This window comes from Helicoverpa zea, chromosome 20 (assembly GCF_022581195.2).
Source record: "Helicoverpa zea isolate HzStark_Cry1AcR chromosome 20, ilHelZeax1.1, whole genome shotgun sequence".
NCBI lineage: Eukaryota > Metazoa > Arthropoda > Insecta > Lepidoptera > Noctuidae > Helicoverpa > Helicoverpa zea.
The window spans coordinates 1,606,460-1,626,756 of NC_061471.1; the positions used below are offsets into that span (position 1 = coordinate 1,606,460).

The following is a 20,297-nucleotide window of genomic DNA, read 5'->3' on the forward strand; positions in this document are numbered from 1 at the left end:
CTAATTTCTTAGTTCAATAGTTATGATTTACGACTCCTATGACACTGTGGTTTGACAAACTTATAATTAACTAGCTGTTGCCCGCGACTTCGTCTGCGTTCTCGTGCATTTAATCGTTCATTGCTCATCCCCCGTAGGTGATACCGTGATAATATATAGCCTATGTGTTGAACCGGCCTCCAGGTAATAGTCATGCAAAATTTGATTTAAATCCATGCAGTACTTTTTGAGTTTATCCGGGACAAACATACAGACAAACAGACATACAGACAAAAATTCTAAAAACTACATATTTGGGTTCAGAATCGATTATGGATCACCCCCCAAGTATTCTTTAAAAAAAATATTCTATGTACAGTTTTGACTTTCCTATCATTTTATTATATGTATATATAGATTACAGAATTGGCCTTCTGACAAAATTTACCAAAACTACGCACTTTTGACGTTACATCTGTCCAGGAGTTTTCGTGCCAAGAAAAATGCTGTGTTTATTTAAACCAAAACAAAACGCGATCAGGTGGTAGAGGTGAGCAACACGCAATTTATTATAATTAGGTAAGTATGTTAATTACTAAACTAATTCCGTGACCCGTTAATATACCTACTTGTATAATTCAATAGGCTATTTATAACCCTTGGAAGAAAAGAATAATATTATCATATAAAAGTTTAACAAATTGTATGTTATGGTTATCTTGGCGGTTGATGTCACGGTTGGTCGTACGATCTCAAAACATGAACATGCGTTTGTGTATACTTACTAAGGAATATTATAATGAGGTCTTTAGCCTGTTACAAGTAGAGACTTATTTTTCACTAGGGTACATGGTCCTTATTAATGTATGTCTTAATAATGGTAAAACCCTTGCAAGAGACAAAATCAGATACCAACAAGTCAACCTGACAAAATTCTTCAATCGATTTTCAATATCATCACAATACTGGAAGATTAATATGTTCGATTGGTAAAATTTTACAGATTCGGGTAGGTTGACCTGCTAGCGTCTGTACTTACCTATGTATTTCTGTTTACTGGAGTGTTAAGTTCCCTTAGAAGTTAGTGCCACCGCGGAAAACTGGTAAATAATTATTTTACCCTACTGCTCCAGGAGGCATATGCACATAAAATAACAAACTATTTCTGAGAAGTCAAAGTGCCTATTAAAACTATATTAACCGCCAATTAGCGTTTATTTAAAGCACTTACGAGTATTTATATTATGTTATTTAATGACAGACAGGTCACACCTGATGTAATGGAGTCGGTTGCCATCTTGGAGACAAGGCTGAATATGTCTCACTCACGTGACTGTAATTAGTTTTAGTAATTACTCAACAAGTGAAGAAAAACATAGTTTTTTGTAGAAGCACATTCATTACACTCACACTCTTTCCCGAGGTGTCACTCGCGTTTCGAGAGAGCTCGCGTGTTACGATAAGATATAGCCCATGACATTCACAAATAATGTGACTTTCTACTGGCAAAATAATTTAAAACTAATTTACCTTCAAAAAACTTTAAAATATAAGTCATCATCTCAGCCGTAGGACGTCCACTGCTGAACATTATCTTCGGAAAGGAACATCAAGCCACATGTTTGCTGAATGCCCACACACTACTTATATGAGTTCTTCAGTATGATTCAGAGGTTATTTGCGTACCAGAAATAAAAGGAATTGCAAAACAAAGGCCTGTTTTGTTTGTATCAAACAAAGCCTGAAGACATTTGGACATTACTGTCCGCCATTTTGGATTTTCAATATTTGTTATTTAGGAGTCATTTGTCCCTGAATTTGCGAAACAGCATTTACTTTGTTTTGAACTCAAATAAGATTATCGAAAGTTGTATTTTAAATATATCTGTGGCTATGTTTAGTTTTGAAGTGTCCTGCAAGAGCCATTTCCGTGTCTCAGTTACTTCACAAATAGTGAATATCACTAGATAATATTTAAAACGAATCCTTTTTTTGTGTCAGCCTGTACCTACGATCTGGATTTTCATACAGTTTTCCCCAATATTGCCAGGCCAGCCACCAGGTGCAGCCCAGAGTTTTTATAAATAGATTCTGATAAAAAATAAGCCTTAGCTATGTCTAAGCAGTCCGTATTACCAGCTGACTCAGCAGTAACCTGAACTGGGTCATCGATACACCTTGTGGGATCTACACACCTGCCCTTACTGTTGTATACGACCTTTAGCTTACCCCAACAAAAATAAAAATACAAACAGTATAGGTACACATGTTCTTGAATATTTCAACATTCCTTTATATATTTTTTGTCTACCATTTTTTAGGTTTTCCAAATAAGAACCCCAAAGATTACAAAACCAGGAGAGACAAGAGGTAGAAAATATTGCAAAGAAATCGTTTTTGGAAATAACAAATTTTAATACCAAACACAAGGCTTTATAGTTCGGCCATTCAGAGAATGCGTTCCTGACACGTCGCGATTGAACTGACGACGTAATAACATTCATTGATTATTGATATAATAATGTTGTTTTAATGCTCCTCAATTGTTAAAACGGTAAACAACCAGCAAAAATATTTTTATCGTAACTGCAACGCCATTGCAAAGTTACGTCGTCAGTTCAATCGCGACGTGTCAGGAACGCATTCTCTGAATGGCCGAACTATAATTACAAAATTATTCCTGGACAACTCGGACTTTTTCCAAAATCATTCCTATCCCAAGGAAACTCCATCTACCATCAGTGAAAGTCTATTAACCGACCCATTTAGTCGTAAGGTTGCAAGTGTACCTTATAAAACCTCTAAGCCGGTTCAAACCCAACCATTCGGGTAATACTAGCGTAAACACCAACAGTACAGATTTGTATGCACTTGGTTAGTTACGTAGTATTCGGATAACTATTTTATCGGTACCATCGCAATGAATATGGTTCTAACTGGTTTGCTTTGGTCTGGTGATCGCCAGAAGTACTGGCGAAAATAGTTCAAATTAAAATAAAAAATGCTCAAGTCGCCCATTGCAATTTTGTCAACTGTCTCGAATATGAACAATTTTGGATTTTCACAAATGTTTGAATTAACAAACGATTACCAAAACTATGAAAACAAACATTATTACTACAGTGAGCCTGACCATGTAAGAAACCTAGTCTGGATACCTACTACAGCCATAAGTTCTCCCTACAAGGGGGAATAGACATAATGTACCTAACCTACCTTAATCTCGCCGAATGCTATAGAGACTTATGTAACTTTCTATACTGTTTTACCCTTAGGGAAAAGAAACGTGGTAACTAACCATAATTTCTTCGCTCGTCCGTAAAAGGTAGTACCCAAGAGAAACCGCGTAAATTATCTAGTTGAGCTATGATTTAATTTCTTTGATATGCCCCATGGGTTCCTACAAAGTCGTTGACCTTACACATTTAACAAGCGTTACGTCACTTAACATAGGTCGTTTACGTCATTATATAAATTCAACGGTAACGCAACTAAGTGTCAATCCATCTGACAATATGGTAGCTTGTATTATCCATATAGTTGTTATGTTTAGCAAATTGTCGTGATTCTGCATTTGTGTTCCTTATTTAGTGTTATCAAACTTGAAGTATTTTCTCTTCATCCATATCTGACAGTTTTACATTTTCTCTGTAGATTCCCATTCGTACAATTGGTGAAATCATCCGATCTTCCTGCCGAATTGGAATGTCAAAATTTTTGGAAAAATATTTCGGCTTAGAAAGATCTTGTTCGGTCCTTCGTGCCAACTAAATGACCTAACATCTCTCAAAAACCCAGTTCCTCAACACAGCATACATAAATATTAACATATTTCCTAACCACATGCCAACTAATACAAAAACGTGCACGGTTGAAGAAATGTAACATCAACCGTGACCGTACTCAGTGTCATGGACCACAGACAATGTAGAAAGCGAGTTATGAAGACAATGATGTACCAGCGGTTGTACACGCTTTTGTACCGGTTATGAGTGACGTAAGCAGTGTACACGTGATCCAAGTTTAGACAGCTGTTTTAAGAAAAATGTGGTATTGTGGTTTGTGTTTGTTGCGTTTTAGCTACCGAATGAACTAAGGTATTTTATGCAGCATTGCTGGGTTGTATAAGGTTCTAGATCCTACAGTGTTAAATTGGTCTCCTTGTGTCTATCATTTGCACCAAATCTTCTCTAATTTAGTTTAGTCGTTTTTATTATTAGCCATCCCAACGATCCTCGCGCCGAAAACTTTGAAAGTCTCCGGGATTTTAATTCTTGTTAGAATCTATTTACCCAATTGCTCCAGAAGGAGAATTACAAATTTTAACTAACTTGTGCCTAACGCGGTGTCCTGCGTGAGCGACGAACGCGACGCGACGCGACGCTGCGAACGCGACGAACGCGATCAACTCAAAGGAATTCCCTACATGCGGCCTATGTGACAGTCTGCGGCGAGACGCGACGTAACGCGTACTTGTTTTGAGGGCGACCAGACGCGACACCGCGAACTATTCAGAAGCGTTGATTGTTGTGGGACAAAAAAAACATAAATATTAAAGAAATCGTTTATTAGTACAAACAAGTTGGAAGATTGTTGCTGTCTGTACTTTAAATATGAACTTTCAAGCAAAATTGTAACACAACTTCTCCATGATTTGAGAAGTAATGACCAAAATCACGTAGGACATCTGTCGCGTATAGCATCGCGTCGCATTACGTCGCGTCGTGTTGCGTCGCGTCGCGTCGCGTTCGTCGCTCACGCAGGACACCGCGTAAGCAAAACTTCATATAGGTCATCTTGGTTTATTTTTTCGATAACTACCGTTGTATTCATCACTCTTTATGATAGACGAAAAGAATAACACACAAATCACAACAGACCTGAGTCCCGATCTTGAATTCCCCTTTCACATTATTCAAAGACAAACAAAAGTAATCGACAGGGGAATTGGTGAATCACAAGGCCAATTATTACTGTCTGGGTTGTTTCAGCCAGAGCGCATGACGACATTGTGAATAAGGAGCCCTCTGTCTGTCTGCAATTTCAGAGTCAATTATTGGTTACTGTCGCTGGTGAATTGGTAGCAGCTGTGGCTTGTGAGAAGTCTGGGGTTCAATTAGTAGGTTCCGTTTTATCATTAGGACTTTCTTAGAAGCATTGGTGCAAGTACCTACTAATTTGCAGTGGTGGTGCAAAATGATAGGTTTCAATTACATAGGAAATGCCAATGGTATTTGATCTGTCAGACATTACTATTCGAAAAGGTTTCCTTGACCTTTCGCGAGCAACTCAATTTTCTTTCTTAGGTGTACTTATTTTGGTACTGCATTACAAATCCCTTCGTTATTGATCGGCTCTCATTTCGCAGCATCGCGATACGACCTTCACACAGATTGCACTTGCAAAATTATCATTTGCTCAAAAATAATGTAAACACATTGCGCGAGTTCTTTTTGCAAGCCAAAAGTGGTTGTAGTACTCATTCGCATGGTAATTAAATTTATCTATAGTACCAACCTACCTCTTATGGAAAGTTTTAAGTTTAAGGGTAGCGGTACATTTTGCACAAGGGAATAAACGTTCTATGACATATGTTCCCATCATAATTGCAATTTATATCATAGGAAAAGTAGTCTGATATGTCGTAAGGAGCTTATTGTCCGACAGATGCGTGTCGCACGACATTTGTAACCCCAGTTCCCCAGACGACGTTCCAGAATTCCATTAGCGTGCATTAGAATTTCCATTTTACTGGACGGACGAAAAGTGGTATACGGAGAAAGAAATAGAATAGTTTACTGGCACGACAACAAGCAAGTAGGAAAAATACTGCAATGGTTGCAAAATACTAACTGATAAGTAAAAACCGCTGATAGTTTGCACATTTAACTATCAGTGGTTTTTACTAACAGTACTCCACTCGGCGGTCGAATGATAAATGATCTAAATTCCAATGAGGGAAGTGGCAAAGCTTGTAATGAAATCTAGATTTCTCCAAGATAAGACCCCAATGAATAAAAAACTCAAAGGAATCAAAGAACATTTCCACATTTATGATTACTGAGTAATGACTTAGAACAAAACATGTTTATCAAGTCATAATAGACCCCCAGACCTAGATATCCAAGTAACAGCAAGAACTATACATTAGCATCACAGTTAAGCACTTCAGTCTAAAACACACCCTACCTTCAAGATTTAAAGTTGTTTTCACATTGTCCATGTCTCGATTAGGATATTACCCGTAATGACCGGGGAACTTGCATCATATACTGCATCTCGTGACCTAATTGGCAATGCGTTGTGTCACCTTGCCAAACGATGCATCATTATTTTGTTTTTTATGCCTCTCTGTTCGGGATACCTGATTTGAAATTCATTTTGTTCAACGATTTATCACTTTCTTGGGTAATGCTGTTTTAACTAAATTCGCGTTAATTTAAACTTTTTCGTTTGTTAGAAATTTCTTCTGTAATACATCGTGGGTGCGTTTACAGACATAAATCTCACTTGTACAAACAGAATCAGAGCAACTCTATGTAGGCGATGCAAATATTTGCGCGAGAGAATTAAATCTGGGGGATGTAGCGCGAAATTCTTTATCAAAAATGCATGCAATTCCACATTTATTGCTTGGGGATTAAATTCAACACGTTATCACGAAGATTAGTGCCTTTATTGTCAGCCATCTTCATTTTAAATACGCTGAAGAATCTTCTATGCATGATCGTTGCGTGAGATGTTCAAATATGGATGGCAAAAATACTTTTTAAAATCTATGTTGTCATAGGTTATTTTAAAGGCACTTACCATTATAACCTAAAGGAGCGTTTTCCTGTATCTTAAATGTAAAAGGTATGTGGACCCTCTGCATGAGGAGTCTTGGGGGCTGCATTGTGCGGGCCCAAGCGTCTTCCCGACCTTCACCCATTATGCCTATCACCTCCATGTTCCTGTGGACAAAGGGTTATATTTAGAGAATTTATAACAACTTACATGGCTAATCCTATGATGCTTAATCCCTTGTGCCGGTGCGCAGATCTACGCGAGACACAATGGATTTTCTATTGTTCTCTAATTTATTAGCGGCTTCAAGAGGTTAATGCTTAATCTTAATGCTAGGATGGATCTGCGTGATAGAAAGTTATTGACTGCATCCCTAAATCAATGCAGTGGTTTTCTTAATAATCATGAACTTCTTTCAAAAATAAATGTTGACTTGATGTTTATTTGTTTTGAATTCACGAAGTACCTCACAGTAAGTTACAAAATGCAACATTGTTCAGCTACGTCACTTATTAGCAACTAACTGAAAATACGCGTAAAGTAGGAGTATGCAAATTTTTAGCTAAACTGCGAACGAGTTAGCCAACTGCATTGCACCACATGTGGGCAGGTCAGTTAACCAGTTTAAATGTCAACCCGTTGACTTGGTTGGCCGTCACGGTTGCCAGGTTGCAAGAATTGCATTCCAAAATGGGTCAGGATAAAATGAATAAAGACAGGAGTAGGTAAAAAAATGGTAAAAAGTTCTGTTTTCTGATTGCGCAAATGAATTAATTTTCGAGGAAAGGGTATTTGGACACTTAAATACAAATGGGTCATAAAAAATACGGATTTCTCGAAATTACTGTTTATTTTTAAGAAAAACACTACCTCTTAATTAAACTATTACCTCAATTATAAATCTAATCGCCTAATAAAATATTATCTACTAGCTAGGTATTATGAGCCTTGTGTAAATAACGTTTTTATCAAGCAGTTATGCGTAATATCATAATATTATTGCCAAGCTTTATCATGTTTACATCTTTTTATTCAGCTGTACATTTTAATTTACTACCAATTGCGTCTTAACTAATTTCATTCATTATTTTTCCAATATAAATGATTTAAGTTTGCTAAGATACAAAAAAAAACTAATCTTTTCTAGCGGTTTCACCAGCGTCCCGTGAGAAATAGCAGGATAAAATATAACCTATGTTACTTCGAAAGAGTATAACTAGCCAACAGTGAAAGTATTTTTCAAATCAGTTCAGTAGTTTCGGAGCCTTTCGGAGTACAAAAACAACAAACAAATGTTTCCTATTTATTATGTTAGAGACAGAGAAGCATATTATAGATGTAAGCGCCACCATTGACGTAAAACCACTAAGAGGTAAACAAAAAATATGCGACATACTAATAAAAGTTTCGTAACACAAATGTCAAGGGCATACTACGGAATTAAATAAAGCAGTAAATTAATATTAAGTATAAATGAATTATGGCACCAGTAACTTAATGATTTGGCTTAAGTTAAAAAGTTCGACTTACGTCAGACTTTTTCTATTTAGATCCTTTACGTTCTATTGACTTACATAATTTATTCTGAAGACAATTTCATTAATTCTATTGATTATGAAGGCGCCTAAGAGCGCCACCTATATATTTATTAAGTAGCACATATAGGGTTTACACCTTTATTTATTTTTGTAATTTCTAACTTTATGACACAGCAATTAATCACCGACATTGATAGTTTTTCCGTATCTGAAGTCATAGTTTGTAATATTGAGGAGTGCAAGAAATATTGTACGGCTGAAAATAAAACGATTACTTTACTAACCCAAAATATTCGCAGTATAAACCGTAACTTTACCGGTTTTCAATTACTATTGCAAAATCTTGACTTATGCTGTGATATTATTGTGCTAACAGAATGCTGGCTATCAAAACAAGCAGACAATCTGCCATCGCTTGACGGTTATACGCTATATAAAACTAACTTAAATACTAACCAAAATGATGGCCTAATTGCTTACATTAAAACTACCTTAGAAGTAACAGTAGAAGAACCATTGCTTCTAGGCTGTAATTGCCTATTAATTAAAATTAACCCCGATATTATAGTGATGGCTATTTATAGGCCTCCATCCCAAAACATGGACATATTTCTAGACTCGCTCAGTGCTACATTAAGTAAAATTTCCTGTCATAAAAATATTATACTTTTAGGTGACATTAATATTAATATAGCTCCGGGGAAAACTGAAACCCATGCACATAACTACCTCAACATCTGCACATTTCATGGTCTTTTGCCAGCACACAATCATCCCACTCACCAGAGTGGTTCATGCTTAGATCATATCATCATTAAGACAAAATCGCCATCTAAAACATTCATTACTAATTCATCGCTTACGGATCATCAGGCTATATTATTAAGTCTACAAATATCTCCATCTAGAAAAAACTGCTTGCGTAATATTGAAATATTAAATATGAAGAGTCTTGAAAACGACATGCGTGACATCGATTTTGACCCTGTTTTTAATTCAAATGATCCGAATGCCTCGTTGCAGTATTTTATTGAGGCGTTACAAACACGCATCAGCAATAACACATCAAGCAAAATAATATCTAGAAGATATACTAACATCAAACCTTGGATAACTCCCGGTCTTGTCCGATGTATACGCCATAGAGACAAACTTCATCAAAAGTGGAAGCAAACACCCAACAATACAATACTTTCAGTCACATATAAACGTTACAGAAACTTTTGCAATAATCTGTTGAAAAAACAAAAAATACAATATGACCGTGCACAGCTTCAGAAAGCGGGAAAGAATAATAAGCTAATTTGGAAATTCATAAAAAGCAACACTTTCAGACAAACAAAAGTAGACACTCAGCTTGATCTTTTATCAACCTGCTTGAACCCATCCGAAGCAACAAATAAAGTAAACAACTATTTTGTTAACGTTGGCAAAAACTTAGCTGAAAAAACCTTTTCCAGAACTGCAATCAATCAATGTTTGCCTGAGACACATAACTCTCTGGGCTCTTTCGTATTGTTAGAAACAGACGTCCAGGAAGTGTTATGTATAATTGATGGTCTAAAAGACGTCTGTGCTGTGGGTTGGGATAACATCCCTAACAATGTGCTAAAAAGTTTCAAACACCTTATTGCACCGCCTCTAACACACATTTTTAACTTATGCCTAAGTAAAGGAACATTTCCGAATTTGCTTAAAAAAGCTGTCGTAAGCCCTGTTTTTAAAGCTGGGGACAAAGCCAATGTCACTAATTATCGCCCCATTGCAGTATTAACAGGTCTTTCAAAGATTTTGGAAAAAATAATAAACAGTAGATTAATTAAGTATCTTGAAAATAACAACTTACTGTCGGAACAACAATTTGGATTTAGGCCTAAAAGATCTACTAACCAAGCAGTTCATAAATTAACAAATCTCATCTGTTCTAATCTAGATAATAGCATGATCACTATTGGGATCTTCTTAGACCTTGCCAAAGCGTTTGACACCATTTCTTGTTCCCTATTATTGCACAAACTGGAAAAAATGGGGGTAAGAGGAGCACAATTAAAATTATTTTCTGACTATCTCAGTGATCGTCACCAATGTGTAAAAATTGGTCAGTACAAAAGTTCTGACCAAAAAAATAGTGGTTTCGGGATCCCTCAAGGCAGTATTTTAGGCCCCACCCTTTTCTTAATTTACATAAATGAATTAAGCAGCTTGTCACTTGCAAATGGTGTCATTATGTCATATGCTGACGACACAGCTCTTGTGTTCTCAGGCAAATCTATAGATGAGGTTTATGAACTTGCCCAAAATGGTTTTAATATAGTGTCAAATTGGCTTCACAATAACCTACTGACATTAAATTCAGATAAAACCAAGTACATTTTATTTACTATAAGAAATAATAACAATTCAAACACTAACCTACACATTTATGCACACAATTGTCATATGAGTACATCCGCTGACACAGCATGCGCTTGCCCTACATTAGTAAAAACTGACCATATAAAATATCTAGGTGTCACGATTGACGCCCAGCTTAACTTCCGGAAACATATTGACTCATTATGCACTCGAGTTCGTAAATTGATATTCGTTTTTAAATACTTGCGTAACATAGCAGACTTCACTTTAATTCGGCAGGTGTATATGGCCTTATGTCAGTCTATTCTTGCCTACTGTATCAGCTCCTGGGGTGGCGCCCCTAAAACTATCCTCTTGCCCTTGGAACGTGCCCAAAGAGCAATCCTGAAGGTCGCAAGCTTTCGTCCATTCAGATTCCCCACCCACCAGCTTTACAGGGAATGCAAAGTGCTAACAGTACGCCAGCTATTTATTTTGAATATAGTACTACTCCAGCATGTAGAACTTGGTTTCAAGCCTGTACCTTCTGGCAAAAGAAGAAAGGATTTAGTTTGCACTAACTCTCGGACTAAACATGCTTTCACTAACAGGTTTTATTTATTTCTAGGGCCTTATTTGTATAACAAACTTAACAGATTGCTAAATGTTTATAGTGTTAATTTAAATAAGTGTAATATAGTACTAACAGAATATTTACAGTCCCTCAATTACTCAGACACGGAAAAATTGCTAGAAGTGTTAAAATAAATTGCTGATCTTAGTAAATTATGTATAATTAGAATGTTATAATTAAGGAAACTTTGCCCCTGCTTAGTCTAATAATTAAATAATTATGTAATATGTTTATGTTGTTAAAATTATATCCGACAATACTTCTGAGCCTTGATGGCCTGAAACACAGGTTTAAATAAACCTAGTTCGGGTGGTCCCTATGTTTAGAATTAGAACTGTTTTTATTTTATTATTGCCTGTATGTAGATATTAGCCTAGATTAACTTAGTTTATCCGAATGTTATTATTAAGACAGTTTGTTTTACCTCAACATCTGAGACATTTAAATTACAAATTCATGTGATCTATGTTTTTATGTTTATTTATACATTTTATGATATCGAATTTTCAAATCGGTCTGTCTGGGTCCTCTAACGGTCTAAATTGAGATGATCTACCTATTCCAAGAGTGATCACGAAAAAAATATTCGAACTCCAAACTTCTTCTACCTGCCGCTTTCATTGTATTACTGCCGGAAAGGAGAAGAGGCAGAATAAAAACTTTTTACAAGTAAAAATCTGTACTTACAAGCTACAATACAATACATACAGACATATAGAAAAAAAAACTACTGAACTGAAGGTTGATGATCTCCGGTTCAAGAGTATGTAAGCAGGATGTTTCATTAGGTACATCTCATTCATATACTTTAAGTAAGTAGTATTATTACAATAGATTTCAATAGAGTATAATTTGGGATAGTTAATCAATGGGCAATGAATTATATTGAATGAATTGCTCTTTTTGGCAAAGAACGATAAACAATTTCATTGATAAGCAGTGTATTAGGTATTTTTTTTCAATGTTAATCGGTAATCTTTGGACGACAGATTTTGGTAGGGTAAGATAAGATTATTAGATTATATACATATTTTTTTAAATATAAATAAATTGCCACAGAAAGGAGCCTAAGCCTACTCATACATACATATATTTTCAAAAATAATGTACCTATTGCCTAATGTAATTTACCTTGCAAGATTAGAACCGTGAAGAATACGAAAGTAGCAAAGGAAATTATTTCTAAATTGTTTAACCTTGCAATTAAATGTAATTGCTAAGGTCACACAACGTTTTAAACTAATAAATACCTGTGCACATCAGTTTTGGGTGATTTGTATCCCTCAATACGACGTAATTTCTATACGATTCAAGTTAAAGTGGTCCAAACGACAGTCTGCAGAGCCCATAAACATAGAAATACTTAGATGTGATTTTTAGGGTTCCGTAGCCAAAATGGCAAAAACGGAACCCTTATAGTTTCGTCATGTCCGTCTGTCCGTCTGTCCGTCTGTCACAGCCGATTTACTCGGAAACTATAAGTACTACAGTGATGAAATTTGATGGGAATATGTGTTGTATGAACCGCTACAAAAATATGACACTAAATAGTAAAAAAAAGAATTGGGGGTGGGGCCCCCCATACATGTAACTGAGGGATGAAATTTTTTTTTTCGATGTACATACCCGTGTGGGGTATCAATGGAAAGGTCTTTTAAAATGATATAAAGTTTTCTAAAAAACATTTTTCTTAAAGTGAACGGTTTTTGAGATATCAGCTCTCAAAGTCGTAAAAAGTATGTCCCCCCCCCTCTATTTTTATAACTACGGGGTATAAAATTCTAAAAAAAATAGAGGTGATGCATGCTAATTAACTCTTTCAACGATTTTTGGTTTGATCAAAGTATCTCTTATAGTTTTTGAGATAGGTTGATTTAACTGTAATTTACGGAACCCTTCGTGCACGAGTCCGACTCGCACTTGGCCGGTTTTTTATTGTTGTTATAAGAATTGAAACGAAGATGAAGAAGTCTATAACAAGCAAGATTAAAATAACAGGAAATTATCTATAGGCAATATTTTATAATCCGGAAGTACCCACTTCTTCGGTTCCGCTCTTAGCAATTTTTTATCACATTCTAAGAAGGGTTAGGAAGTGATTTTACATCCGTATAATAAAAGTCATATTTAATGTCTATATTAACTTACTTAATAGGATATCCTGTTCTATTATGTATTTATTTTTATAAGATGAAACATTATTGTTTTTTGTTTGTACGCTAAAGGCTCCGAAGCCACTGAAACAATTTTAAAAAATCCTTCACCATTGGAAAGCTCCTTACACTCTTCCCGAGTAACATTCGTTATATTTTCTCCCGGTACGGGTAGTAGTTCCCACGGGACGAGGTTAAAAATATATATATAGTAATAAATTAAATACAGCCGCAGAAATATTGTACTGACTATCGAAAGACAATAATAGATTACAACGTAAGATATAATCCTCTATTGATACGCAAGTCTGAATAGCAGGATCCTTTGATACGTGATTAAACAACAATGTTACTTGCAAATAAACAACTAATTAATTAACATAATTACCTACTTTATTATGAATATTTTAAAGGACATTTGTGGTGTTTACTTATTCTCGAGATTAAAAACAACTCATAATAGGATTATGAAACCGGTAGGTAGTAAGTACGCGCAATGATTTTGCCAATTATCCGTTTGGCAAAAATGGATACACCTAACTTTGAACGATATGTTAAGCAAAACACTACACTAAAAGTCAGAAACAGTAAAATTTTGGAAATCAGTAGATAGAGGACGTGAATATATTACTTTGTTAAAAAGATTGTCCATGGAGTTTCTAGCCGGCTTTTCTAAATGAAACCAACTTTTTGGATCGGTCCAACTAGTATGGCGTTTCATAAGACCCTTCAAAGAGTTATTTGAAAAAAAAAAAAACATTGTCTTTGACTTACGTAATGTTTGTAAACGATGAATTTAATCTTGAATCTTGAAAAGCCCAATAGCTGCCATAATAAATTAGCAATTAAAATAAAATCATTTGCCTCACTTAATGTAATTGTCTATCTGAGTCATCAAGGGAATTACGAATTCAATTTCAATCAAATTAAATAATAATTAGGTAAACACGCTCATTGCCCCGCAAAGGGATTCTCTTTACCTTGGAAGTGTCACTTATTTAATACTAGCTATTTTCCCGTGGTTCCGTCCGATGGTAACTACTGCCTGAACCAGTATAAAATGCAACCTATATGTTACTCGGGAAGAATGTAGCTTCCAACAGTGAAAGAATTTATCAAATCGGTTCATTATTTTCGGAGCCTTTAGGATACAAAAAAATGTCTCCACTTTATTGTTTTAGGCAGTACAAAGAAAAAAGAATTTCCTCTTTATTGTATTAGTGAAGAATATGTCATTTACTATTTAGTTAATTGTGCAAACAGAGTACATACCCACTAATTGTCCGAAATTCTGACGCAGAACGAAAACCCACAAACCCTTTTAGCAGAAATACCAATTATTTACAGTACGTGCAATGTACAATTCTAATAATTTCAATGGCGGTCAAAAACACTTTCCTTAAGAGAAAATGGAGGTGTATGTATGGTGTGTAATCGTGAAAACCGCATAAAAATCCGTTCAGTTCTTTTTGAGCTTCTCCTTATCAGACAGACAGACAAAATCCAATTGCGCCATTTACCTATAAAAATAGGCGATATGCAAGATAACTGAAAATATATCTATACATAAATAAATTGTCCAGTTAACGTTATAGTTAAATGGTGCATCTCAAACTCACCATAAGTGTTTCAATGAGTAGGTATTTAAATACTGTATTTATCGTAGGTCGTAAATGCAACAATCAGTATAACTTAATTTTCTTAAGTTATTATAATAAATATATATGAACAAAGTTGAAATAACAATATTATAATAGATTCTAATAACAATAATAAATAGTAATAACCATTTGACTTTGAAAAGGAGAATTAAAATAAAATGAAATAAATTGTTAGCTTAAAAGCTAGAAGACTAGGTACTATTTTAAAAGTAAACTGGTTCTGCATGTTTCTATTAAAAAAAAATAGATAAAAAAATACTGTTCCGAAATTGTCTGTTAACAGATTTATTAATTAGAGCACTTATTTTCAAATTACTAAAATACAAAGATCAGATTTGGGAACATTCTCCTTTTTAGAAGTTGAATATAAAAAGAGTAGAATATTTTGTTCCAGTTTCAGTGATCAAAATTTTTTTTTTAAGAATGCAATAATATGTTGATATTTGTGGTGCATAAATAGGCAACAGTCTTTAATATCTAAAGGAAACACTGCCCACAAGATATGTTATCTGTTTTGAATATACCCTATTGTTCTAATTGTTAGTTGTGATAGAGACAAAGTGCAACACTGTTTTAGTTGCAACTGTGTTCTGTGAATAACATTATTGTTAGAAGGAAACAACTTGTTTTTTGGTGACAGATAAATGCACAGATGAGAGTTTGAGATAAAGGGTGGAATATTAATTATGTATTCATCATCTCCCTGAGCCTTGAGGTTGATGAGGTCGGCTTCCAGTCTAACTGGATGCAGCTGAGTGACTAGAGGTTTAAATCAAAACATAAATAACTCTATTATGCCAAAGTAGGTACTAATCTTCAATTTCCTCTACCCAGTGGCGTAGCGTGGGGGGGGCAGGGGGGGCAAATTCCCCGGGCGGCAGCTTTTAGGGGGCGGCAAAATTTAACCAATTAAAAAAAATTGTTCGCAACTAGTATCTGCGCCGCTACATAAAACTGTCTAACAATAACAAAACATTAAACAAGAAAGTTGAAACTTTTTAAACTTAAAATTAATTATTGTTAAAATTTGGTACTTAAAACAAACGTGACACTACATTTTACGTAATTTTGGTTTTGAGCCTTAAATAAAAAATAATTAAAATTTCGCGCTCGCTTCGCTCGCGTATTCAGAAACAGTGTACGCTTATTTTTGCATCTGTCAACAAACAAAAAGTTAAGTACGTTTGGGCTAAATTTTACGTAATTTTTGTTTTAAGTCCGATAAAAATTTCGCGCTCGCTTCGCTCGCGTATTCAAAAACGATATGCACTTATGTTTGCATTTGTCAACAAACAAAAAGTTAAGTACGTTTGGGCTAAATTTTACGTAATTTTTGTTTTAAGTCCGATTAAAATTTCGCGCTCGCTTCGCTCGCCTATTTAAAAACGATATGCCCTTATTTTTGCATCTGTCAACAAACAAAAAGTTAAGTACGTTTGGGCTACATTTTACGTAATATTTGGTTTAAGTCCGATAAAAATTTCGCGCTCGCTTCGCTCGCGCATTTGGAAACTACGTAGGCAAGTTTTTCTTTATTGCATTTGCTTACCTACACAACTGCCGACATGCGTTTAGCAGAGTGCTAATTTAGGTAAACCAATGAGGTGGTCCCTCATGACTAAAAGGTTAAGAACCACTGGTTTAGATAAACTTGAATGCTATAGGTAAGCAATACCTACCTAGATACAGGCCAAATTTCACGCTTAGGTATAGTTCCATGGAAACTAGTTTAAGTCCGTAAATTAAATTAATTAGTTAAACAGTTTAAAGTAGCCCCGCTTTTAAATTATTTCAATTTCATATATACTTATAGGTACCTACTTCGCTAGCCTGCGTACCTAAAAGAATTTTAAAACCTTCAAGAAATCAAGTAACAAAGATATAAAATAGTCTACTTGCCCTTCTGCCGGGGCTGCGGGATGTTCGAAAGATTACCGCGGCTCTGGAACATAAAAGGCCTTCGACGGAACACGACGGTTTTTAGTCAGTAAGAGTCTGACACTCCCTCACCGCTGCTAACCCACAGCGGGAATGGTCATTTCATGATTTTTAACGTCGATACAAAAAAAAATCCCTTTTTTTGAAGTCGGTGAAAAATAACAAACGGCCAGTAACACTTGTTAAAAAAAATACACGGGAAGGGGCGGCAAAATCGACAACTGCCCCGGGCGGCAGATACCCACGCTACGCCACTGCCTCTACCATTACTTGATACGCACTAAGCACACAGTCATAATCACGGAGGAATGAAAGATGAGTGGAGATGACCTAAGGCAGGTAGGTCTAGCTCTAGCGCCTTCTTCTGGACCAATTACATACTATGGGCGTAAACAAAATGATCAGTTACGAGTGGTCAAACGAGGTGTTCAGGTTTCATAACATCCATAAAAAATGGGCAGGTTCAAAGAAGGCCAAGAGGGCGGAGCCAGAAACTTTTGTCGTTCCCAGAACACCCTTTGTGGCAACGTTACTTTCTTAGATTCTGCTTTATGACATCTCCGCTCGTAATTTTGCTCTCCATAGTCACGTATGTACTGCTATTTCACAGTACATTCAGTACATGTGCACTTGATCTTATCAGTTCATAACTTCATAATAACACATTTCCCGTGTATGACTGTTATCACCGTACAGAACTGAGAATGTGCCATATCACTAGTCCACTGTAATCTATTGCAAATATACTTTCTTATGCTTCTTGTATAGTCGGCTTAAAAGGTCTTTAACCAGTTTTTGGATTTAATATATTAGTTTTTGGAAGGAAACAATCTGATTATAGCTGAGCGATTGATCGCAGATATAGGTAGGAAGAAAAAATGTATACTAGTAAAACACCTTACTAATAATATGTATGGGGACACTGACTGTGTTTCAAATAAATCATACCGGAAGGCCATATTTTCATGATATTGAAATGGATCTGGTCAAATAATACAATTTTTAGCTGATATGTCCCATACAATTAACATTGAAAGAAGACTTATTTATTCAATACTTCTTGCACACAAAGTACAATGGTGGACTTGGTGTTAGGTGTTCTCTACTAGTCTACATTTGGTGCGTTAACTTTGGTGTGAATGTTGCGCGGATCCATGAGAGACATTGATTTTCTATTGTTTTATAATTAGCCGCATAGAAGAGGTTAATTTACATAAAATAATAACAGGTTTTAATGATAAAATTAAATTTGATTTTACCACAGACAAATAAGAAAAATTGATAAAAATAGACTGCTTGGGTGTTGACCTTCCATAAATAGCAACAAATAACTAAAAACTTGTGGTGATGATGGTCAGCTGCATTATTGTTGTTCTAAATTATAGAACCAATTGAAAAAATAACTTGTCTATAGAGGAAGAGTTTAAAATTAGAATATTAATATGAACAGCACTATAAATAAATAATAATTAAGTAATTTAGTCATGTATACTTGTATGATATAAATGCAGTTTAATGTAATGAATCAGAATATTTAATTTCAGTAATGATAATTTATTTAAATGCATTGAAAATATTAATCAGACTTCATTGTAATATTTATAGGATCCATTAACAGTATACATAAATAAATTGTATTAAATAAAATATTTAAAATTACAAATGAGAATGTTTTACTTGCTTATAAACACAAAAATAAAAAAAAGTATTTATTGGTTGTTGATAAATTAATAATATCCTTTCTTTTTTATCAATGCAATGCTTGTGCATAGTGTTCATGCTTATCTTATGCACTTCCAAACATCCAAGCAGACTATCTATTTTGACTTTCGAAATTCCAATAAGATTGTCAGCAAACATGATAAGTTCAAAGAGAAAGTAGGTGGTACCTTCAATATGAGTAGCTTTCTTTATCAAAGACAAGGTTCAGCACTTTTGTTTTTATTTTCAGTGCACAAACAAGGCCATTAGGTTACATATTTTACATGTCTGAACCACCATAAGAGGCTTCAACAGAAGACATTTTTATATTCAACAAATTAATTTATGGGGACAAAACAAGCACTTATTACTTGTCCAGCCACAGACATAGTAGTAATTAGAATAAATTGTAACATACGAATTTGCAACCTAAATTAATCACGCTCGAATTTAATGGCTAACACGAAAACAGTCTAGCACATTCTGCAGGATAACAATGATCATAAACACATTACTATTAGGTGTATTCCTTATCTGAAACGGTGACCTTACCTGAGCAGAATAACTAACATCACGAACAGCGCCACAAGAGCGCCGATCATAATAAAAATATTTGGCAAATCTGCCAGAGTGAGGCCTGTGGAGCCCATTATTCAGTCTGCCTCTCACTGTCACAACACTAATAAACACACCGAAACAATGCGAAAGATGGGAGCACGCATCAGTTCAATAAGCAGGCTAGATTTTTATCTCAAAAAGTCACGACCTTGCTGCAAGATACGAATTGCAAACCCCTAGAATCCTACTGTTTCACTTATTTCATAACGACTGCAAAATGCATACCGGGAGTGTTGCACAATAATATTTTCGTAAGAATATAAAAATATTGGCGGCGTTGGCGGACGCGACGACTATACGTTTTATCATTAAATTATACCGTTCACAAACAATAACAATGATCATTGATCGAAAAATCAGGCAAATAACGTGTTCTCGTACGCGAGTTTTTGACAGGAATGAGTGTTCGCAGGCAAGTTTAGCGACGACGACGACTATCGCGCTATCTAGCGCATGACACGATTGAACGAATGATTCAACCCTGAAAGAAAGAAATAAAAAACCCGTTATAGCAGTAGCGAGAAAGAGATAGACGAAACAGCTGGCTCTTTTCCACGAAGAATGTTTATGAATACGCGGTTCAGGTTTAGTACGTTGGATCTCAAGCATTTGTTGTAACGTTTACGGCTTCTTTTTCCAGTTTTCCCGTGTTTTCCGAATGAATGACTGAGACCCAGTAGAACCATGTCCACTAGGTAGATAACATATTTCATTTTTTGAAGGTGAATACGAATTAAAAGTTTTAATAAAATGATTGTTTGTAACCTCTTGCAGATAGTCCTCTTCCTATCACGGGGAAATGGTTGGCGGCAAATACTTATTTCAAATCTTCCTTCTACAATGGTATTACTTTACGCAGAACAGTGATAAAATCGCATTAACAGTCATTTCTAACCACCTACAATTTACGCCTAATTATTTTCCCCGTAGCCATTAAAATTAACTTGCGAATTCC

The 20,297-nt window shown here is 35.3% G+C and overlaps 1 protein-coding gene across 1 annotated transcript in view; it reads right to left on the minus strand.

The window, feature by feature from the left end:
- Positions 1-19,755, minus strand: part of LOC124640076 (cell growth regulator with RING finger domain protein 1-like) — a 43,825-nt gene extending 24,070 nt beyond the window's left edge. The window contains exons 1-2 of the mRNA XM_047177691.1: positions 19,277-19,755; positions 6,790-6,932 (exon numbers count right to left, since the gene is read on the minus strand). Of these exons, the coding sequence (XP_047033647.1) occupies positions 6,790-6,932; positions 19,277-19,374 (241 nt within the window). The 5' untranslated portion in view covers positions 19,375-19,755. The remainder of the gene's footprint in view (positions 1-6,789; positions 6,933-19,276) is intronic.
- Between the last annotated feature and the right edge of the window lie 542 nt (positions 19,756-20,297).